The sequence below is a fragment of the Anthonomus grandis genome, chromosome 8, assembly GCF_022605725.1.
Source record: "Anthonomus grandis grandis chromosome 8, icAntGran1.3, whole genome shotgun sequence".
In the NCBI taxonomy this organism is placed as follows: Eukaryota; Metazoa; Arthropoda; class Insecta; order Coleoptera; family Curculionidae; genus Anthonomus; species Anthonomus grandis.
In genome coordinates, this window is record NC_065553.1 from 34,445,259 (window position 1) to 34,470,118 (window position 24,860).

At 34.8% G+C, this 24,860-nt stretch overlaps 2 protein-coding genes across 4 annotated transcripts in view; both read right to left on the reverse strand.

Annotated features, from left to right (window-relative positions):
- LOC126739056 (uncharacterized) overlaps nt 1–24,860 on the reverse strand; it is a 782,471-nt gene that overhangs the window by 273,336 nt on the left and 484,275 nt on the right. The window lies entirely within an intron of this gene.
- On the reverse strand, nt 13,559–15,587 carry LOC126739044 (kelch-like protein 10). The gene has a single exon (XM_050444563.1). The coding sequence runs from the start codon at nt 15,496–15,498 to the stop codon at nt 13,639–13,641; it is 1,860 nt and encodes a 619-aa protein (XP_050300520.1). The 5' UTR covers nt 15,499–15,587; the 3' UTR covers nt 13,559–13,638.

The following is a 24,860-nucleotide window of genomic DNA, read 5'->3' on the forward strand; positions in this document are numbered from 1 at the left end:
CAATAGCAGAGAGTCTGGGGGGGCGTTATTAAGAAGTTCTTGTTTACGTCTTTTTCGGGGAAATATTATAGCTGAAGGAACATAAGCTCCAGATGCCGACATGCAGCACACAACAGTGACAGTTTGTCCTCGATCAGCAGAAGAGACTTTGCCGATTAATTTTTTGCCTTTTTCCGAAACGACTTTGGGTGTTTTATTAGGAACCGTTGACAGACCACTTTCATCCATGTTAAACATTCTGGAAACCCCAAATTGGTGCTTCTCCCAGAGAACTTTAAGGTTTGAAAAGTACCTATCCAGTTGTACTTTATTAAAGCCCATCATTCTGGCTACACTGGTCTTTGATGGTGTTTTTAGAGACAAACGGTGCTTTTCAAGAAAACTGTAGGCCCAATCCTTCCCAGCCATCTGTTTTTCACGAGAAAAAGAATAATTTATGTTGTTAGCTTCAGCAAACTGAAAAGCTATTTGTCGCAAGCTTTTAAAAGTTAGGCCATAGAATATTTTTGCAGGGTTTTTGCGTGTTCTGCGAGTTTATTATCAAATTCTATTGTAAATACTTTTTTAAATCGACCTAACTGCTGAACCCCACAATTCACTTTTAGTCGCTTTCTTAGGCCACCTTCTGAAATTTCTAATTGCGAAGCAGCTTGGCGCTTGGATAAACCATTTTGGATCAGCTCCTTAGCTCGATTAAGAATTTGCGGGGTGATGAGCGTGCGCTCTGATTTTCTTTTGTAGTCCCTAAAAACAAGAAAACGGGTTACAAAAATCCATGGGGTAAAAGTACGCGCGAACTTTTGCCCCACATGCACTTTTTAATTTTTTATTTTAGTGTAAATCGACACAAGCACGACTCACAACAGGTGAATATATTTGAGATTACGATTGGGCTTTTATAACAAATAAACGTTGTTATCGTAATTTTCACTATAAAAGCATAATACAAGAATCTGTATGCACGAAAAATAACATCAAAATAGCAAAAAATAAACTTACCACATTGTCTCCTTTCTGTAAAGCCGAAAAACTAAACTGGTACACTTTACATTGTAGCGACATCTGACCCTTAATATACCTGACCCGGATATTTTGGTACTGCGTTCTTTTACCCGCCGCGTGCTTTTGCCCCACTCTACTCTAAGGGTAAATGAAGACTCTACTGTTATTAAAATAAAAACTGTTAATGATGTAGAAACACTGCTTTCTGCTTGACACGTTCCCTAACTCTAACATTTTTATAGTTAAAGACTTTTTATATGCCTTCAACGATCCAACTTCATGTTTGGAGGACAAGTGTTCTGTTACATGTGATGGAATAATTATTTATGCAAAGAGGGACTTAGTTTTAAGCTGGAAAATAATTAAAATCAATGAAACTACAATTTTGAGAACCACTCTTCAAAAGAATTTAACAATTATTGGGGTCTGTTTTTGAAGGTGGTAGACAATGGTACAGTGAAAACATCTTGTCCAACTTGCATTGTCTTATTTATTTAATGTAACACGACGTTTCGGTTGGTAAGTATCTCCAACCGTTATCAAGTGTAAACTGACAGCAAACTACTATTCTATAGGCTTATATACTAGATGTGTGCAGCGATGTGGATACTGGTCTACGCCTCAAAACCGCTATACCAGGTAGAAGATCAGAACGTATTCTTGAACGTGCTAGTATGGAGCTGCTGCGATTTCAACTTAGCTACCACCCTTGGAAGAAAGCACAATTAGAAATCGAATGCATTCAGCGATTCGACGAAATCAAATAAGTTACATTGGAGGAAGACTATCAACCAATCTTTGACAAAATAGACTTCGCTTGCCAGAAACTAAGAGAAAAGCTAAGAGCAGGCCACCTTTCAAAACTCGAAAACCTTAAGTCCAGACGAACCAACAGGACTCAACCAGCACCAACCTCTAACCTCCCCGCCACCATCATTAATGTGTCAAAAAGAACCCTTACCGATGCTGAACAAAAGGTGTTAAATAGAGAACTAAACTTCGCCATATCCTCAAAACCATCCTTTATAGATATAGTGTCTTCAGTAGAATCAATACCTACCACGTCCTGAGGCCGATGAATTTCGACACGAGGTAAGGGTTGCTCTGGACTCACTTAAAAAACAGAAACCTTCGCAGAACATCAGCAAAGAAGAGGAAACAGCTCTCAGGAATCTCAAAAGTGAAAAGAACATAAAAATTTTTCCTGCAGATAAGGGCAATGCAACTGTGATTATGGACCTGGAAACCTACGAAAACAAGGTTGAGGAAGTTTTGAACAAAGGCAAATACAGGCTACTATCTAAGGATACGACGACAACCATAGAAGGTCGAATTTACAGAGCACTTAAAAAGTACTCCTCAACATTGTCGGATGCGGTACGCTCTAGGCTGACACCACATTATAGCAAACCTCCACACCTATACGGACTACCCAAGATTCATAAGGAGCAAATGCCTCTGCGGCCTATCACGAGCTCTAGAAATTCGCCGACATCAGAACTCTCGAAATTCCTTTTGGAGATCATTAGACCGATCCAGGGAAATGCAGCGTCTTTCGTGCGAAACTCTGCCCACTTTGTAGACCTTCTTGGAGGGATCGAAGTCGAGAACAATAACAGATTGGTGAGTTTTGATGTCGAAAGTCTCTACATCAATGTATCCATAGAAGAGTCTCCTAACATCATCCGAGACAAACTAAGCAAGGATGCAGCTTTCTCAACTCGGACCACACTGCCTCTGGACGGGGTGATGGAACTTTTGGAGATCTGTCTTCGTAATTCTTACTTTCAGGTCAAGGATAGATTTTACGCCCAAGACGAAGGACTTCCGATGGGTTCATCTCTTTCCCCAGTAATAGCAAACATCTTCATGGAATGGTTCGAGGAACATGCAATAGATGCCTCCCATTGCAAACCCAAGCTCTGGCTTCGATATGTGGACGACACCTTCATCATCTGGGACAAAGGGGAAAAAGCACTTCAGGAGTTTCTGCTTCACCTCAACAACTTCAGACCAACAATCAAGTTCACGATGGAGACAGAGAAGGACTCAGCTCTACCTTTCCTAGATCCTCGTTAAAAAGGTCGGTGGAAATCTACGAACTTCAGTTTATAGAAAACCAACACACACGGGCCAGTATCTTCACTATGAGTCCAACCATCCTGCAACCACCAAAGTAGGCATCATAAGATCCCTCTAGAATAGAGCTCGAACCATCTGTAGAAGCGACGAGGATCTCAAGACTGAAGTGGATACCATCTACAAAGACCTACAACAGAATGGATATCCAAAGAAGCTAATAAGTAGGACCATCCAAAGGACGCGTCCAAATCAAATCAGAGACGAGGCCACCACGACAATCAGACTTCTACCCATACCTTACATTAGGGGTACATCGGAACAAAACCGACGCATTGCCAGCAAGTACAATATTAGAACTGCCTATAGATCTAGCACCACTATCAGAAGCGTGATATCAAAGACCAAACCAGATGGCCTGTTGGATACCAAAAATTGCGTCTACCGGATTCCATGTGAGTGCGGTGACTCATACATAGGTGAAACGAAGCGCCCCCTAGAAGTCAGAGCGAAGGAACATCGCAGCTGGACCCAAAGAGGAGAGGTTTTCAAATCCGGAATCGCAGAGCACGCGTGGCATAATGGACACAATATCCATTGGTCAGAAGCCAAGATTCTGCACAAGGAACAGCACTGGCGGAAGAGGAAGTTCGTAGAGGTAGTTTTCATTTCACAGAATCGGGGGATCTTCAGCCAGCCAAGCGTCGATATACCCAACATCTGGAAGCCTCTACTCTCAGGACAGTGTAGGATCTAGAGAGAGGCGTGTCCTCCCCCCAACTCTTTTCACGGATGACTTTCCTGTCCACATCGCTGCACACATCTAGTATATAAGCCTATAGAATAGTAGTTTGCTGTCAGTTTACACTTGATAACGGTTCGAGATACTTACCAACCGAAACGTCGTGTTACATTAAATAAATAAGACAATGCAAGTTCGACAAGATGTTTTAACTATTGGGGTCACTGCATATTACATATTGCCTTCCCAACACCAAAACATATGTATAGCTGATCTAAAAGAAATTATGCATAGTAATTTTAAAAAATGTGATTATGATGATTGTTGGGGACATTAATCTTAATATTCTCGATAAAATTTCTAAGGCTGTTAGCAACTACATCGGCATATTGGGTTCATTTGACAATAAGTATATCGTTAACGATTTTACTAGAGTAGTTAATAAATCAAAGACGTGCATAGATCATTGTGTAATAAATATAAATAATATATAACTCTAAAAAACGAATGCAGCTATATTAAGATGTGGTATCCCCGATCATTATCCTAATCTTCTAAATTAAAAAATGAAACCAATACAAAACCAAATACATGGTGAATTATCGAAAACGTACCGCAAGGCATTACAGGGTGGGAAAAAACTTTTCGGCAAAATTCAAAAATACGTCACGTATGTTTGTCACGGGGACAACTTTTGACATAAACATCATTTAAAAAAACTCAACCCCCTAGGCGGGGGTAACATCCCCTAAATGTATTCAAATAAACTGGGGGATCAAATGGTACCTCCTCAAAAGGGCCTTGTCATTCCCTATACCACGCTGCTTATTTTTTAAAAGTCGAGTTACTCGTTCAAGAAATATGGACCCTTGAAACTTAAATAATAATGTGTGACGAAAAATGCAAAAAGTGATTTAATGCCTACCATATTAATCAAGTAAGTAAGTGTATCTCGAAGTGCTGTCCGCCAACGTTCATACAGTGATACAAATTATCTTCAAATAGTTGCCGAACGTTTAGAAGTATTTGCGCATGCGTTAATAATTCTTCTTCGCGACTATTCTAATGTAGCAGGTGAAGTTTTGTAAACTACGGATCCTATGTGTCCCCATCTAAAAATTTAAAGGACTTAAGTCGGGTGACCGAGGTGGCCACTCAATTGCGCCCTTTCGCCCTATCCAGCGTTCTGGAAATCTGTCATTTAAATAGTTGCGTACATTTAATGAGAAATGTGGAGGAGCTCCGTTCTGTTGGAAAATCAATTCCTGTTCGTTGTATGCGCGGTCCTCTTCTATGATATTAGAACTGGGTTGATGGCATTTTGTAACAATTCTAGTACAAATACATATCGCCTGTTTAATTTCTAAAGAGGAAAAAAGGGCCCAGAATGGAATTTCCAAAAATAGCAGCCCATACTTTGTATTGTCAATCTTCAGTCTTTAATAAAATCAAATTCAGTTGATTTCAATGAAGATGTTTCACCTTTCAAATATTAATTTTTAACTTGATTGTTATAAATACATATTATAAAATGCCCACTGCCTATTTTTTTATTTTATTTCATACTCATATCATACCACTTCCTGTGTTCAATGTGACGAAACATAGGTATAGAGACTAACAGGGCTGAGCACCCAGAATGGATCAGAGTGAATGTTTTTGTTATAACTTGTTTTTTTTTCAATATTATAGTTCCAAGTTATGTTGTTAGTATTATCGGAGACTAACAAATATATATTATGTATGTGATATATGCCATACTATAAGTTGTAGAATATAAGAAATATATATTAAACAAAGATAATCCATTCAGCAGTGAAATTAATTTTTTTTACAAAGATTATTATAAATTTTTATAAAATATTTAATTTAGGTGTAGTTTATATATGTATTTTTTTGCTCTTTATATCTGGATCTGATATGTTTTGTTTTTAAATCATTTTTAGGAATAAAGGTTATGTATTCTTTTAACTTGTGTAGGTTTAGTACATGAATGTTAGTACTTATGTCAAAATGTTCTTTTATTTGTATGTATAGTTTTGTACACTATTGTTAACTGATTATTAAAGTACATGAATTCATTTAGATATGTATGTGAAATATAGTTAAAGAATTTTATTTTATCCTGTTGATCTGATGCTAAACTTTATGATTAGGTGGTTGTTATGAATATTGCGATTACATAATAACATGAGATTTCTTATTTAATGAAATTTGAATTTTTCCACCCTAATTTGGCCAAGCCTTTTTACAATTTTGATTGGTTCAATTAGGCACGTCAAACTGTCAAGTTAGTTACAACAGTTTCCGTTGCCAAGCGAGAGGACACTAGCTGATTTGTCACAAGAATTTCGATCAGTTTGTATGCAACCACCACTTCTCTATATATTTCTGTTCTGTGATTGAAGGGAGAATTGACTGACGGTGATAGATTATCACTTCCTGGTATTTCTTTCTGGTGCGGGAAATCAAAGTGCGAACATTAAAAAATGTCGGATTAAAGCTATCGGCTAAAATTTAGGAATAAAATTTACCATCCGCTAATGTAGTGGGATTTATTTGATCAACAAATCTTTTCCAGGTATCATCCGAGCATATTTTTGGAAAATTCCCTTCGAGAGATTTAATTTTAGTAAATCGAATGTTCGATTTTATGTCGTTTCAATCTTCTTCACCTGCGTCACCTAATTGGAAATCCTGTTAATTCAAGGTAAGTGTCTCATTTCAAATTGTATATACGAGTTATTTGTTTCTTAAATTTTTTTTTATTGGTGCTTAATTGCGACCAACCATTTCCCTCGCATCGTATTTTTCTTGCAAATTCTTCCTGGGAGTTGTTACACTCAGAGAGTATGGAGCATGGGACAGCCCACCGACTAAGGAACCTGAGGGATGGCGATTTTAGCAAAGTATGTAAATATTGTTTACTTATTAATTAATAATTCTTTCCTGTCAATCTCAATCATTGAATATATAAATTAGTTTCATAAAGTGATAAGTTTCATAAAACTTTAATTATCTTTGTGAAGTGTAAAATTTTTGTAAAACTTGTAGTTCAAATTGAAATAAAATGTTCTATATTCATTTCTCTGTAAAGTAAATATATTAAGTAATTTTTTAAGCTTGGGATGCTTACAAATTACTGTATGTAAGATGGGATCGGTGCTATATTATCTCAAGAGTTTGATGATGGTAAACATGTTATCTGTTACATATCTCGATCTCCATTATTTATGCTTGCGAGACATTATGACCCTACTTAGAAGGATACTCTTTTAAAGTGATAACGGATCATCATAGTCTGAAATGGATTCATAGACTGAAGGAACCAACAGGAAGGCTTGCCAGATGGGTATTGCGGTTGCAACAGTTCGATTTTGAGGTTATTTATAGAAAGGGCCAAGATCATGTTGTGCTGGATGTTCTCAGTAGAGCTGTGCCAGGGATTGCTAAATTGAATGTAAACCAGAAACCAGTTGTTGCAGATAAGTGGTATCGAAGAGTTTTCAATCAGGTCGTAGAGAATCCTATTAATTATTAATATTAATTTAATATTAATATTTATTAAATATTATTATATTTATATTTATTCAATATTAATAAAACTCAAGTTTTAAAGCCACGGAACACGATTAGGGTCGATCTTTTTGGGCCCTTGCCTCGTTCCACTTAGGGTTACAAATACGTATTGGTCGTCTTGGATACCTTCACTAAGTTTCCTTTATTTTTCCCTCTTCGCTCAGATAAGGCACCTATAATTTGTCGTCTTATAGAGGAACAAGTTTTTCCTATTTTTGGTGTTCCCCAATTTCTTATTTGCGATAATGATGCTAAATTTCGAGGTGAACTTTTTTCCAAACTGTGTGAGCGGTATAAAGTCAATATCCGATATACTCCGACTCATCATCCCCAGGCCAACCCCGTGGAGCGTGTGAATCAAGCCCTTAAAACCGTGTTAAGTTGTTATATTGAGGATAATCATAAGAATTGGGATCGACTCCTACCTAAGGTTAGTTCTGCCATAAGATCTTCGGTGCATAAAGCCACCAGGCTCACTCCCTATTTTATGTTGAGGAAAGACTGAAAGCGGCGCATCAAAGATCAAAGAATCGTTATAATCTTCGACGAAGACCAATTAGTTTTGAGGTCGGTGAGCAAGTTTATCGCAAAAAATACGATCTTTCTGATGCTAGTAAAAACTTTACTGCCAAACTCGCACCAAAATGTTTGGGTCCCCTTACAATAAAGAAGAAGTTATCTCCGGTAGTCTATGAATTGATTGACGAAAAGCGCAAGTTTAAGGGTGCTTGGCATGTTAAAGACTTGAAAAAGATCCAAGAGGAAGAGTTACTCGTTGATTCCGATTCCGATTAGACTTTATCGATTTTACTTACTGGTCGGGACATATGCTTTTTTTGTATTTTACTTATTAGTTCTTTTGATTATTCAATCCTAATATAATTTCTTTTTCTCCAGTTTCTTTCCTCATAGCTGTGCGGACGGGGTATTTTAATGTTTTTGCGGTTATTGGATAGTAGGTACCTTGTTTGCTTTTCTCTTTCTAGTAAAGTTTCTTGTAGTAAAGGCCTACCACTTGAAGCGTTTTGGATTTCCGATTAGAAATTCTATCAGAAGTTACTAGAAATTTTGTGTTATTTGGTATTTCGTTGGTTATTATAGTATTATTATTTCATGAGTCAATCAATTTGAAGTTTTCATTTTTCTGACTTATTTTAATGCTTGAATAGCATTTTTAAATAATTAGATTGTTCGCACATTCTTTACTTCCCTTCTCAGTTGGATTCTTACTTCTCTTCGCATGAGAATTACTTTTCTGGCGATTCTCTTGGGGGAAGAGGGGGAGTTGTTAGGATTAGTAGGACAGTACGAGGCTGCGGACTGAGACACCCACCATAATTACAATGGCCTTCGATTTTTAATGGAATTCGCCAATGTTTTTCATTAAACCACTATCAACGTTATCTCCACTTTAATTATTTGTTATTGTTTACAATATGCTGCGCATGGAGAAAATTTCACGGCAATTGAATTGGTCAACCGGTTTACTAAAGCGGACGCCAGTGGCGCCGCGTTTCGAATTATTACTATTTGTCCTGTATTTGTACTTTCTACCAGGCACTCTATGGTTTGCTTATTAGTGATCTATGTATAGGTTTTGATTGGGCCCATAGCGGCTAAACCCATAAAGTATCGAGCGAAGTTTCTCAATTTCCGGTCTTGCACCCAGACATCTTTTGGACTGCTACTTAAGCAATTCCGCGACACATCTGGGGGTCTTTCCAGCTTCTGCGGCTGTCAAAGGTGAACCGTGTTGTCCGCTGTGACGGAGAGAGATTAAAGGATAATTCAGGCTACACAGTGCCGGGACAGAGCCAGGAGCGGGCCGTGCCACGTTCAAATATCAATTGTATAGTTTTATATGAACCAATTTATGCTTTCCCGGGCCAAGACCGTCTCCCGGTCGTGTCACCGCCGGGGCACGGCGGTCAAATGTCGATAGATATTTATTTACCGTCTCCGGCCCAGCCCTGTCACGACTCGTCCTAACATGAAATGTTTTGCCGGGCATCCAAAGCGCCGTTTTTTCGGAAAGGCAATAGTTGTTGAATGTTGGCTGATTATTGCGAGAGAAGTTTCACAAAATGGATGACGAATAACTGTTGGAAAGTGTACGCAAACACTCAGTCATTTATGATATGAGCCATCCAAAATATTTGGATAGCAAATTTAAAAACTCGGTGTGGAAATCAATAGCTTTAGAAATGAAACAAACTGGTAAATAAAAACCTTTACTGATTATTTATAGAATAAATTTCATTTACATACATTTTTTTTTGTAATAAATTTAGGAGTAATAAAAAAATTTAATAGGTTTTCGTAGCTATTATACAGTGTCACACATAAAATCTGCATCAATTGGATTTTTTCTTGAAATTATTTTTACCCCATTTGATGCAGACTGTATATTATTCTTGGACATAATACATAGATTTATAGGGACTTACATCTAAATAAAAATGAAAGAAAATTAATCGAAATTAGCAGGACGTCGTGCTATCAATGCAAAATATTCTTTAAATATTTCTCTTATGGCAAAGGCATTCTTAGCAGGTCTTCCTGGTTGGTTACCTAATGGATTTAAAATGATGCGTGGTGAATTTTGTATGTTTTGGTTTATTTGACCTATTGTGTAATCTTTCCTTTCGCATAAAAAATTATGGATTACACAAGTAGATAGAATAACATAATCAACATTTTTTGGAGCAAGTTTTATTCTTCTGCAAAATATTCTAAATCGTTGCGTCAAAATACCAAAAGCATTTTCGACAAGTCGCCGAGCCAAAGATAGTCTGTGATTGAAATTTGTTTTATCAGCATCTCCTGTTAATTGATGTCCTGGATACGGCCGCATGAGGTATGTTTTCAGGGGAAACGCTTAGTCGGCCACTATTACATACGGTGCAAACATTATAGAGTTAGGTAAATTCTTGCCTGCAGGTATGTTAAGCGTGTTTTGTTTTAAACGCTTTCCTAGATTAGAACCTGCAAAAATGCCTCCATCGCTGTTTCGCCCATAAGAACCAACATCAACGGCAACAAATTTGTAATTCGCGTCAACTAACGCTAGCAACACAATTGAAAATATGTGTTTATAATTATAATATTTAGAACCACTATTGGCGGGAGCTTCAATGATAAAATGCTTCCCGTCCAATGCGCCTATATAATTCGGAAAACCCCAATGGCTTTTAAAATCTTGTGCAATTTTTTCCCACGTTTCTTGCGTTAGTTGAGGAATACAATCTTTCATAAGCCTTTTGACGATAGATCGACACGTGCTGTGTACCATGTCACTCACAGTGGAATGGCCTAGACGAAAACTATAAGAAATAGTTTTAAATGAATCTCCGGTAGCCAGGAATCTGCAAATAAAGAAAATGTCGTTCAACAAATTGTTAAAGTGTATTTTTAAAATATCTATAAGCTGTGTATTATTGACCTTATAATATAATACTTATATAATAATATATATATATAATACTTATACTTTTAATATAATACTTATAATTACTATCGTCTATATTTTTATTTAATAATTGTTCATATTTATTTTTTTCTTACAGAAGATGCGAAAAAAAGATGGGCTAATATACGAGAACAGTATAAAAAACATATGAATAAACGTAAAACAAAAAGTGGATAGGGTGCTACTAATATAAAGAAATATAAATATGAAGAAAACTTAACATTTTTACTGCCTCATGTACAGGATCGACAAACGATCACTAGTATCGAATCAGATAACGAAAATATCCAAGACATGCAAAAAACAGAAACACTTCAATCTACACAAGATCATACAGAAACGAATTACAATAACGGCACAGAAACCAACGAACAGCAGCAGTCCAGCTCAGCATCCACTGATCCTAAACCAAATTCCCAGGGCACTACACAATTTACCCGTTGTAAAAACCGCAATCGTCGCATGGTTTCGCAATCCCATCCAGCTGCATCTGCTTCAAATACCTTAATGGAATATATAATAAAAAACAATGGGAAGGAAACCCAGGAAACCCATCCAATAGATGCTTTTTTAAATGGCTTAGCACCTCCAATAAAAAATTTTTCTCCCTACCATCAGCACTTAGTAAAGGGAAAGATATTTGCGGCAGTGCAAGAGGTAGAGTGGGCACAAATGTCAGCAGAACCTTCCTCCTACGCATTCCCAATGAATGGAACATCAACATCTAATATTTCAACGCCAGTACATACACCACTTCCGCTTGCAACACTACCAACGCCAACAGTTCCTGAAGTGACACCTTCGGAACCAACACCTTCAACATCTAGAGTATGGAATCATAATATTCATAATTATTTCTCACAGTTTTCTTATGATGATTAATTTCTGTATATTTAAAGGATTTTATTTTCTATAAATATATCCTATTTCTAAATTTATAAATTATTTTGTTACTTACCTAAGCCAATCGTTCAATGGGAGGTATAGGCCTTTGAAATTTTGAGTTTTGTTTGGTTCAATCCCATTTAACTTTTTCAAGTAAGATCATAAAGCATTCTTCAGACATTCTAAAATAACCATAAAATTTGCTCTCATTATCTATAAGCTCCCTATAAAGCGTTGCAAATTCTCCTTCCGACTCCCGTTTCCTCCAGGCTGGGTATACACTCCACCTTCTTCTTGTAGATCTTATTTGTGTTCCCAAAACTTCGTCATCAAGGGCAATTGCAATAGCTACTAATTCAACTACTGAAAATTGCCTTACTGACATTGTCTTCAAACCACCCAACCCGAAATTAGATGAAAAATACCTAACAAATTTATTATCAAAAAATACAAGTGAAAGCCCGACGTAGCCCGTAAATATGCCCGGTGTAATATGAATGACTGGCTCGGCCGCGACAAGGAAAGAACGGCACGGTACGGGCACGGCCCGGTCCCGAACCTGTGTAGCCTGAATCATCCTTAATCGTGTCGTGAAATAAATCTAGTATCATCTCTCTTCGCCAGCACATTTTTAGCTAAATTAATACTGAAAACTAAAATTCATTAGTGTTTCTTCATTTTCAGTCAAATATTTTTTGAAGCAGGATGGTTCTTAGTAGTTCGATGCCTCTTCAGCGAACAGCACGGCTCACCTTTGACAGACGCAGGAACTGGAAAGAACCATAGATGCGTCGCGGAACTGCTTAAGTAGCAGTCCAAAAAAAAACTGGGCGCAAGACCGGAGATTGAGGAACTTCGGTCGTTACTTTATGGGTTTAGCCGCGAAGTGAAGTGAAGATAACGTTGATAGTGGTTCAATGAAAAACATTGGCGAGTTCCATTAAAAATCGAAGGCAATTGTAATTATGGTGGATGTCTCAGTCAGCAGGCTCGTACTTATAAAGTTTTGAAAAAAAGATTTATAACAAGGTCATTTTTAAATATTTTAACTAAATGAATAAAAGTTAGGAATCTCCAGATCCCGTCTAAAGCGTAATTAATCCTATAACAGCGTTAAGTAATTAAAACTTGTAAATATAATTTAAATCAATAATAAATTGATATAAGAATTACATTTCAATCATTCTCAAGTCCTTTTAAAGAAATCTATCGCACTTCTTAATCACAAGCTAAGGACGCTTGTTACTTTGTTAATTATGTAAATTCTGAAAAGTCATTAGAGAAACCGATCCTGACATAGCTTCGTTGTTTCATTCTTTACCTATTTAGCTGAAGATAACTGCTTAAGACACTTAAAGGTAAGCACCCTCCTCCTGATGGTAACAAAGTAACTAATCGTTATTTTGAAATTTACAGTAACAAGTTGGATTGTCTGACATACCTGATGGACCTGGAGTTCTCATGGCCGGCTGAGCTGCTGACTGCATTAATTACCAACTCGATCATTTCTTCACCAACTCAGGTAGTTACATAATTTAAAAGTGAATACTATATAGCATAACTCAATCTATATATTTTCGTTTTAATTTCAGATTTTTTTGTATGTAATTTAATATTATTTTTAAATAAAGTTCAAGCCAATACCTATCCATTGCCTACAAAGAACCATTATAGGTTATACAAAAAATTCAAAAAATTAAACCCTTAACACTTTTACAATAAATGTTTAAAAAAAGTCTTAAAATCCATCGTTATCCTTAAAATATATTATAGTAAGTAAACTAACATGAAATAACAACACATTTTTCATATTAAATATGCTCTTTATTATCGTGTAAAACATATTTATACCAACTACATTTCCCAAAAACTGACTAAATTATTAAACTTTGCAATTCCCTTTGACATCTTCGTTTTGCTGCTTCTGGCTACGATCCAGGAACGAATAGTCTTTAGAGTTTGGAAGGCCGCTTATGACGCAAGCGCAAAGTGCCGAGCGATTAAGATTCATCGATGCTGCATCCATCCATTCATCTAATTCGCGATCATAATATTCCACGTAGTTTATGGTGGTGGACCCGTTAAAGCCCCCTATAACGTAAATATAATCGTCCAAAATAACAGTTCCGAAGTTGCTTCTGGGAGTCATCATGCCTGATACTTCTATCCATGTCGTACTCTTGTCTGGAATATATTTTTCAGTAGAGGCCAATCTTGTGTAACCATTAAAGCCTCCAATTGCATATAGAGCATCATGGTACGCCAGTAAACTCACGCCAGATCTGGCTGATATCATTTTGGGAATACATGACCATTGGTTGGTGGAAGGATCAAACATTTCTGCTGAATTCATCACTTCTTGGCCATTAAAACCTCCTACAATATAAACTTTATCATGTAAAGCAGCAGCACTGGCATCGGATCTTTGCCTTTGCATAGGTGTTATCACCTCCCAAAAATTAGCTTTTGGATCAAATCTTTCAGCAGAATTCATTCGACTTCTTCCATTATAACCGCCCATTGCATAAACTTTATTATTGCAAAGCACCACACTTACATAGCACCGCGAGTGGTACATGCAGGCACAGTCGTGCCAAATGTGAGTGGCTGGATCATAGCATCTGACGGTGTTAAAGTACTCATTACCATCAAAACCCCCTATGATGTAGATTTTACCATTATAGGTACATATTCCATGATAAGCCCGAGCTAGAACATCTGTATCCTTGGAAACCAACCACTTATCAGCCCTATTATCGTATGTTTCTATAAAACTTGTTGGGCTGCCAGCACTCCAGCCTCCGATAGCGAAAAGTATGTCATATGGAATTCTTGGTCGCAAAAGATAACTGCTCAGTGGCTTAGCATCGATATCACCATAATCACTAATTTTGCCTAATATATCAGTTATATATAAGGATGATGCCGGATCAGCTTGTATTGTTGGCCAGTAAGCAATTTTTGCAATTTTTTCTTTGGAAAGATGTCCTAACCTAACACATTTAATTAACTCCGGTAAATACTTTTTACGATTGCACAGTGCTGAACTGACCCACGTCTTAATGGCCTCAAAGACTATTTCTTCCGATTTAACATTCAAGCAATCATCAGAGAGGATTTGCTTAAGATGATAAAAAGACAAGTTGCAAAACTCCTCGTTATCTTTAAATATATTTGGAAAATGCTGGTGCAAGTAAATTTTAACTTGCTGAATTAGATGACAATGTCCAAATTCCATGGCAAACTTTAAGACTTGCAAGCAATTATTCGGATCAAGATGATCCACGAGGAATTCGCAGCAATTTTCCACCACATCGAGTATTTCATATCGATCCGCGTACTTTAATACTTCAAAAACGTTGGATTTGTTAATAACACAATTTCCAGTGTACGCGTAATCGATAATGACTTTAAACGCGCCACTGGAAATCTGCACGTTCGCATCTTTTATTTCCGGGCATCCCCTGTTGTTTGAATTGGTAAAAAGGGCTCGGAAATACGGACTTACTGCAGACAGAATAATACGATGTATATTGAACACTACACCGTCTTCGCATTGGACTTTTCCGTCGCAAAGCTGATTATTCTCTCGTAGTTTTTTCCATATGGATGGGAACACTAGGGATTGGGTCGTATGGTGTTTCTTAAGACAATTGCATTTTTTCCTTGATGAAATTGAGGGTTTGCGTCTGCTATTATGGTGTTTGTTACGCCAGTATTGGGTGCTTTTCTTGCTGGACATTTGGAACTAAGCTATTGTAGAAATTGGGTATAATTGTGTATGAATTGTAGATATTTAATTATTATTTCACTTTAAGTGACATATTTACCTGTCAAATTAGCACAGTTTGTTCACAAAAATATATTTTTATTTTTGTCATCAGAAATGATTAGTTACTTATTTTGTTTGGTATTAGGTCACTATTCCAGTATCAATTTATCAAATGCTATCTCATACGCGTAATCCGGAATAGCAGAGCACGCGTGGCATAATGGACACAATATCCATTGGTCAGAAGCCAAGATTCTGCACAAGGAACAGCACTGGCGAAAGAGGAAGTTCGTAGAGGCAGTTTTCAATTCACAGAATCCGGGGATCTTTAGCCAGCCAAGCGTCGATGTACCCAACATCTGGAAGCCTCTACTCTCAGGACAGTGTAGGATCTAGTGAAAGGCGTGTCCTCCCCCCCAACTCTTTTTACGGATGACTTTCCTTTCCACATCGCTGCACACATCTAGTATATAAGCCTATAGAATAGTAGCTTGCTGTCAGTTTACACTTAATAACGGTTGGAGATACTTACCAACCGAAACGTCGTGTTACATTAAATAAATAAGACAATGCAAGTTCGACAAGATGTTTTCACTGTACCGTTGTCTACCACCTTCAAAAACATAGATTTTATTCATTACCAAAAAAATTCAACACTGGGTACAAAAGGCCGAAGCCATAAAACATGCATTGTCACAATTTAGAGCTAAAATAAATTTTTAAGGTTTATATTAGGTGCAAATTAAAAATGTAAAAAATAAACATCAATTAAAACAATTTATTTAATTATACATTACAATATTATATGTATAGCGTAGAAAACCTTTTAAAACATATACCTATTCGCTACCATTCAACACCTAATTCCAATACAATTATTGTTTTATAAGATAGAATAGATTATGAATAATCATAAGTCAATAATATAACAAACGTTTATACCTATAAATCTAAAAATTAGTAAATTTCATAAAAATTAATACATAATTGTAAAGAAAAAGAAGCAACTCAAAGACTTAAAAAGATTTTTGATACCGACAATACAATACAATATATTAATTCAATTTTACAAAATATAAATCATTCAATAGCAAATAGACAGCAATACAATAGTCTATATTGGTACAATATCCCATTAACAAAATTACCTTAATATTATTGTAGCGTATATCACGGAATGGATCATTTCACTAGACCGTTAGCTTGGCCTGTATCGAAATTTCCCATCCCTCGACCTGTGTGGCAGTTTTCTGCTATTAAGTATAAATAATTAAAATGAAACCATATCATAACATTAAAACAATCTATATAATACAAAATACATCTATATACAAAAGAAATAATTCCTATAAAGAGAAGCGCAAGAGAGGAGACAAAGCAACCCGGAATGAACCAGCAGAAACAAGAGAAGCATTGGAAGAAGAGTCTTTCTGTTCTTCTAATATTATTTTTATAGTGTAATACACATTTATCTACTACGTTTCGCTCTTTTTTTACATTAATCTTTTAAAGTATTCGTAATGGTAAATGACGAAGTTTTTATCTCAAAATTTAAACCTTTTCTATGCTTATTTACTTCGACTTTAGACCTTAGGCCTGTGGGCAGAAGCTTAAGAAATTTGGGAAGTAGAAACAGCATATTTCTTTGCAAGTGTGATTTGCTGAAAAAGTGCGATTGCAAATCCTTGTTTGTTTTAGAACGAGTATAATACTGATGGTCTAGTTCCCTAAAAATATCTTTAACCTTTCTGTAGTAACAAAGACATGCACTCACAAACAATCCTCTTAAATTTAGCACATTTAGTTCCGAATAAAGGTTCATTGTAGGATATTGATTGCTTTTGCTTAGGATAATCTTAAGTATTTTATTTTGGCATACCTTTAACATTCGCGAATGATAATGCCATCATTCAGACCACCCCAAATTACTAAGCAATATCTTAAAATTGATTCTACTAGTGAAGTATATACTATTTTTAGTGTTTTCTTATCTAAAATATTACGAAGCTGATAAAACTTATAATAAAGTTTTTTGGACGTTTCAAAAACATGTTCATTCCAGCGTAGATACTGGTCAATGTATAAACCTAGGTATTTAATTTTACTAATTTTTTGTATGCAAGGACAAGAACAGTTGTTATTTAATAAATTAACAGTTGTTATTTAATTTAATAATTTAACAAGTTGGGTTGTGAATTTTAATATTACTTTTTTTTAGGTTGATTACTAGTTGTCAAAGAGAAAGCTATAAATTTGGTCTTTGTTATATTTAGGGTGATTTTGTTTTCATTTATCCGGTTTTGAATTACATAAAGGCCTTGCTCTGCCTTCGAGTATACACCATCCCAGCTGTTGTCTGTGAATGTGACTGCAGTATCATCGGCGTAACAAATAACCGAACTATCTTGTAGTAATTTTCCCAAATTATTAATATAGATTGTTGGAATTGGACCCAGGACTGTCCCTTGAGGAACTCCAGTATTTACAACCATATCACTACTTAGGATATCATTACATCGCACTCTTTGCACTCGATTTTCCAAGTAGAATCGAAGAAGCTCCAGAGTTTGATCCCTTACTCCAACATTTTCTAATTTTTTTAACAGCAAGGTGTGGGAGACTGTATCGAAAGCCTTTGCAAAGTCCATATATACTGTAAGACATTTCTTATTTTCTTGCATATCTGACATAATTTTTTTAAACCAAAAAAATATTGCGGTGCTTTTATTAGATCTAAAACCAAATTGTGCATTAAAAATTATATTTTGTGATTCAAAAAATTAAATTAGGCGACTCTTGACACATTTTTCCCATATTTTTGAAAAGTTACTTAGTAGAGATATGGGCCTGTAGTTTGTCATTTGATTTGGATCGCCGTTTTTAAAAATTGGAATTACTATAGCATTTTTCCACTCTATAGGGATCTTAGATGTCTTAAAGGTTAAGTTAATTATATGTGCTAAAGGATCTAAAATATATACATGAATTGTTTTAATTAATCTAACAGTTATACCATCCTCGCCAGGAGATGAATCTGTTTTTAAGGAGTTAATGTGCATTATAAGTTCTTTTTTATTTACTGGTCCTAAAAAGAGAGTTTTGTCTATATTATTTTTATTGTCGTTATTGCGTTGATTTTTTGAAATAATGTTATTTGCCATTGTTTCTCCAATTTTTGAAAAGAAGTTATTAAAAAGATTAGAGGTTTGTTCTTTATTTTGTACAATATTGCCGGTTTCATCTTTAATTGTTATCACCCCTTTTTCATTATTTTTATTTGTTGTTTCGCTAATAATTTTCCACACCTTTTTGTAATTTTTGCCTGCATTTTGTATTTGAGTTTTATAATACTGAAATTTAGTTTTTTGAATTAATTTATGTAAAAAGTTTCTGTATTTTTTATACTGTTCCTCTCTCTCGATGGTAAAATTTTTTAACAATTGTTGTTTTAAAGCATCTCGATGTTTGATAGAATTAATTAATCCCGAGGAAATCCAAGGTTTGAGCCTTTTAAATTTTTCTTTGACAGTGAAATTGGTTGTGCATTTTTTATATGGTTTTCCAGAGTAAATATAAATTTTTCATAGGCCGGCTGAGCATTGTCCAAGGTGATACAGTCTGCCCAGTTCTCTTGAGACAGTTGCAATTTTAGTTTTTCATAGTTAATTTTTTAAATATTTTGTTGTGCTGGTTTTTTTACTGTCTTACCTAATTTTATATTAGAAGTTAAACCTATCAAGTAATGATCAGTAATATCAGTTTGAAATATAAATGGAGTTGGTTTAGATATGAATTGTTTGTCGTAATGCAAAAATATGTGTATAAAGTGTATAAAGTGATGATTACCTAAAGTCCCAAGATATTGCTCTAAGTCGTTTAAAAAAACATCTAAATTAGTTGAGGGAGGTCTATAACAACAAGTCATGCAAATATCAACACTATCTATTTTCATGCCTACTTGTATACATCTTGTTTCAGAAAAAGATATTATGTTTGTTAAATATTTTATATTATTTTTAATGTATACAACTAGGCCATCATTCTTATTAAATTGGGAATCATTATAGATTAAATAAACGAGGTTAATAAAGCAACCATTAAAAAAAACCTGTAAAGAGGTATGCCTAATTTTGTAAAAAATTAAAAAAAGAACATAATTTTTTTTATACATAATGTATGTTAAATTTACCATTCCAGCTTAAACCCATCTGAACATTTGTGCCATTGGCAACCTAATTTCACTATTGAATTGATTTGAATTGTACACTTGAACACCGAATACAGCTGGGACAGTTTCGTTGTCAATTACCTTGGTGGCTGATAGGTATTTTTTCTTAAAGTCAAGAAGAACAGCTTTATTATGATGAAAGCATTACATCGAAGATTTGAATTCCTCATCCATGACCAATGATGGTTCCCATCTGTTCGATAAAAACTCTAAATGTACTCGAACGAGTTTTGATTCCACCAATGATCAATTGTTGGTAATAGTAATGACACACGGTGTTTGGCTTCCAAAGCTACCAAATTGGGAAGACTTGTCCTATCAGTAAATTGTTCTGAATTTCCGATGACAAATCCATATACATTGGTGGTCAATGCTAAGGTTGGAACCTTTACAAATGAATATTGCGTATAGTTATTTCTAACGAGCGGCTTTCTGTTGAATTTTAATGAAAAGTCACCAAATTTACTATTAGAAATAATAATTTTATCAGTCGAACTCGATTTGAAATCCTCGTAATATTCTTGAAGATTATTTTCCTCAAAGAATGTATAGGGTCCTTGAGGGCGTAAAACGTATTTATTGTCTGGTGAAATTAAGTTCTTCTCCATATTTTAGATGATGCATCGCTAGTGGATGCTTGTTGTTGGTCTTCGTTAACAGCAGACAATGGTTTTGACAACAACAAGTGAAAAACCTATTTTTTGATAGTTTACCATCGTTTTGATTACATGGGTTTGATACACCAAATGTATATAAATTTCAAAGACTGTTAATTTTTAAGATTGCCGATTTTCTGAATGATTTTTAGAATGATCCGGTTCTTATAAAGAGTGTTCCAAAGAACAAGAATACATTGAGTGCGCATAAATTACCTTAAGAGTCTCTGTAATATTTAAGTTTTTCGATTTTATGGCCGGTTCTCATAAAGAATGATCCAAAGAACAAGAATACAATGCAATGCAAGTGCGCATAAATCACTTTAGGGATTCTCTATGCTTAAGTTTTTCGATTTTATGGTTGATTCTTTTTATTTATATGTATTTATGTATATAGGTAGAATCAAGTACATACCACTTTTGATAATACGAAAAATTGAATTTGAATATGATCTGTTTGAAAATTAAAATTTTATCAAGGCTCGTGAGCGTAATTATGATAATGATCATTCTTGCCATGTACTAAAATAATAATATGAACAATTATTAGGTACTAAAATAGATATTTTTTAGCTATATTACTTCGTGCCTTATGGAAGATTTTACTCTTTTCCTTATTAAGATAACAAGAGATAACAATACTACGAATATTCATAAATAGCCAAACTTTGTATTTTTTAAGAGGGCCTTGACCCCGTACTAATATTGCCTAATGCAAGCAGCGAACCGGCTCAACTCGCTTATATGCTGGTCTAGTTCTACGGTGACGGTCGGGGTGGCGCGGCGCACGCCCAATGTCGCTTAGCATGTCGCTCGAATCTGTCGCATCCCATGGACGATTTCTCGGATTAGGATCCCAATAGTATTTTCAATACTAAAAGTGATGAAATACCCAACAAAATAAGTAGCTAATTCGTCAAAACAATATAAATTTTATTCAGAAATTGTGATTTATGTTTGTGGTGTACGGTGTGGTTACTGAACACTTTTCCAGCCAGAATTAAACATAGCCCGCTTAGGAATATGTACACTTTGTCCCATTTTGAATGAGATTGCAGTGTATCTCTGTCAGTTTTTAAAATATAGTTTTTGCGACCCTATATCACTTTTTTTGTAAAACCTTTAAACCCACAAACAGAAATATTAATTTTTGAAGAAGTTATTATTTCTCAGGCCTTGTATAAGATAGAAAAAAAAAACTACTTATAATAGAATGTCAAGTTTTATATTATTTTTTAATAATGTAATTTATATTACGCTGCCTTTAGACACGCTTATGGACAGTATAGGATTATATTTTCTTTCTGTCACACCTAGCCAGCTCGTGCATTGTACGAGAGAGACGACTCGCGACCAACGGTGGTGAGGCCGGACTTTTGACATTGATAAACAGATCATTTACGTATCGTTTAGAACATGTATCTCGTTGATCCTTTGTAACAAGTAGCAATCACTTCCTTCACATTGTTTTTATAAAATCATTAAAGATGTAACATTGAACTTTAGTTTCTCTCAACCCAACATATTTTCTGGCCCTTCGAGCCGGATATCGTCCAAAGTAGTGTAGATTTCGCCTTAAAATCTCTGAAACCCAAGCAACCTGTGTGTGAAGAGTGGCATCGTGTCCGACGCCATTGTTGAAGAGAAATTATTTGTGCTAAGGCCCAGTAATATTGCAGCTTCTGGTAATATTTGAAACCTGCTTAATGGTAATTTGGAGAAACAAGGTTAGTCCGTCACATACCTACGTACCCATTTAGCTGAAAATTTACCCACTGAACCTAAAATGTACCTATTTACCCTAACATTTACCAATTTTAACCGAACAAAATTATCTATTTAGACTATTAGAAATCAATATTGAATTCACTTGATTTACTTTGTGTTATTTTATATAGATTTATATCTATTTAACCGAGTAACCTGTATGAATACGTAAAAAAAAACATTAAAAAAAAAACACCTTATACGTAATATTTTGACTCAAACCGAACAACAAATTATTTTATATAACAAGGTTATAGCTCGTCGTAATGTTCTTACAAATCAGATTAACCGTTTTTAAATCTTTTTAGAAATCAAATGTATGTTTTTAGATGATCCTCTTTTAAAGTTTGATTTGAGTAAACGTTTGAGTAAATTGAATCCATTCTAAGTGAATTTGAGCATATTTAACTAGAAATTGAGCAAGTGTGTATCAAAAATCAGTTTGAGGAATCAAAAGATGAAGAACAAGAGCGTGACTTTATATTACAATAAAATTTCACATGCTACTTCAATTTTAAAAATTAATACCTTAAATACATCATGTTTAACCGAGCAGCTTACTTTAAGTTCAGGCCGACCCCCTGTGGTGCATTTAACATTTTGTCCATCAAATAATCAAGTTGGCTCTCGTTTACCCTCTATTTCTTTACCTAAGTTTAACGGTTCTTATGGATGGATTAATTTCAGAGATACTTTTGTCTCACTGATTGATGAAAATAGCCAAATAACTAACATCGAAAAAATATATTATTTGCAATCATCTTTACAGGATGAAGCACCTCAAATGATAACCGCATTATCAAAAGAGCTATATTACTGCATATTCTACAAGAAAGATGTATAATATTTTTGATTTGCTCACAGTAAAAGATAAAACGTATTTTCAATAAAAAAAATACTTACATGTTTCAAACCCATTTTGAAACACTTGAAAACCTTGATGAATCTGTAGACAAATGGGAAAACTTTTCAAAGGACATTGACACACCAAAAATGCCAGATTTTTTATTATTCTTATCGCAACGTTGCCGCTTTTTAGAATCCCTAGATTTACACTAAACCCTAAAAAAGCTAATAACAAATTTAAAAGGATTTATGAACGTAAAGCCCTAATTTCCCAGAAATCTAGCTCACTTTGTCCTATATTTAAGAATAACCACTTCATTTACTCTTGTAAAAAAGTTTCTAGATTTGCCTAACTCAGATAAGTTCTTCGAGGCAAAAAAGGCGAACTTATGCACCAATTGTCTGTGGCCAGGACATCGTAAAGCAGAATCTCTCCTTATTTAATTAACAGTAAAAATAATAACTCAGAATCTGTGTTAGCGATACCCAACTATAATTTAAATAATGGTTTTAACCCTTACCATTCAACCCACAGACACAACTCTACTTCTCAAACCATACTTTCAACCTCTAACAATGGCCTAAGTCGCCCTCATTTAAACAATAGCATATTGTGTATAATATGTAGTCATATTATGTTGTGTGTGTTGCCTACTGTCAAGCAGCATAATTTAAGTTAAATTATTGATTTTCTAGAACACATGTTTTTATGTTAAGTTGGGTTATGGAATGAAGAGTTTGTTTTTATGACGGTTTTTTGCTAGATCTACGATTGGTGTTGCTTGTTTAGCTAATTAAAATCTTGACAAATTAAGATATCGTTTAATTTTATGTTTAACAATCTTACATGGTGCCAAGTCGGTACGGGTTTATTAATTCCAGCTAGTTTTCGATATAACCGTGAGTTAGCCCGTTAAACTGTGATAGGTAAAGTTTGAAATGGAAGGCTTGTTTAAACCCCCCAAACCCCTAGCGCTTGATGGAAACATTATAAAGGTTGTTAGAACAATTATACAGCATATAATAATAATAATAATAATAATAAACGTCTTTTATTTAACAAACAAATAGTTTACAGTTGTGATTATTATACATACATTTCTATAGAGATATAAGAGAGGCGAAGTCTAGCCATGTGGCTACTCTTACTTAACCTACTTAATCCCTTTGCAGTGAAAATAAAACAATATCATGCAACTTATTAGCAAATAGGTCTTTAAATGTACGCACATATTGTAGAAAGAAAAGAAAAGTTACTTAAAGAATTGTTATACACAACGACAAACTGTGCGATACAAAAGACCGTAATATAGCTTTATCCAGTAGCAGGTAGAGATTTTCTTTAAAAAGTAGATAGTTATATTTTGAAATAATTTCAAAGCCTAGTCCAGTTCAGCATACAATGCCAATACCTGTTTATAAATTCTTCAAATATATTATAAGGTTGGTTTATTACACAAGTCTGATACACTTTTCCTGGTTATTCTCCCATTTTTTTTAATTTACCCCTTTATTTTTTTTATTAAGTATTGCCTCAACATGCTCATTTTAGGTGTCTTTTTGTCTTTAGTAAGAAAGAAAGAAAAAAATCCTTTCTTATTCATGGCGAATTTGTTGATTAAATAAAAACAAACGCATTTTGTATTTAAATTTGTTAATATTAAATATTTTAAAATTATCAGGTATGGAATTATATAAGGTGATTGCATTATATGAAAAGGATCTTTTATACATAGATGTTTTATGTAACGGGATGGAAAATTTGTTTTTGTTTCTAATATTTTGTCCATGCATGCTTGTCCTTGGCAGAAATTTATTTTTAAGAGTATTCGAGG

Bases quoted from the DNA above. Each gene is read 5' to 3' on its own strand.
- LOC126739044 (XM_050444563.1), bottom strand. From the start codon at position 15,498: ATGTCCAGCAAGAAAAGCACCCAATACTGGCGTAACAAACACCATAAT.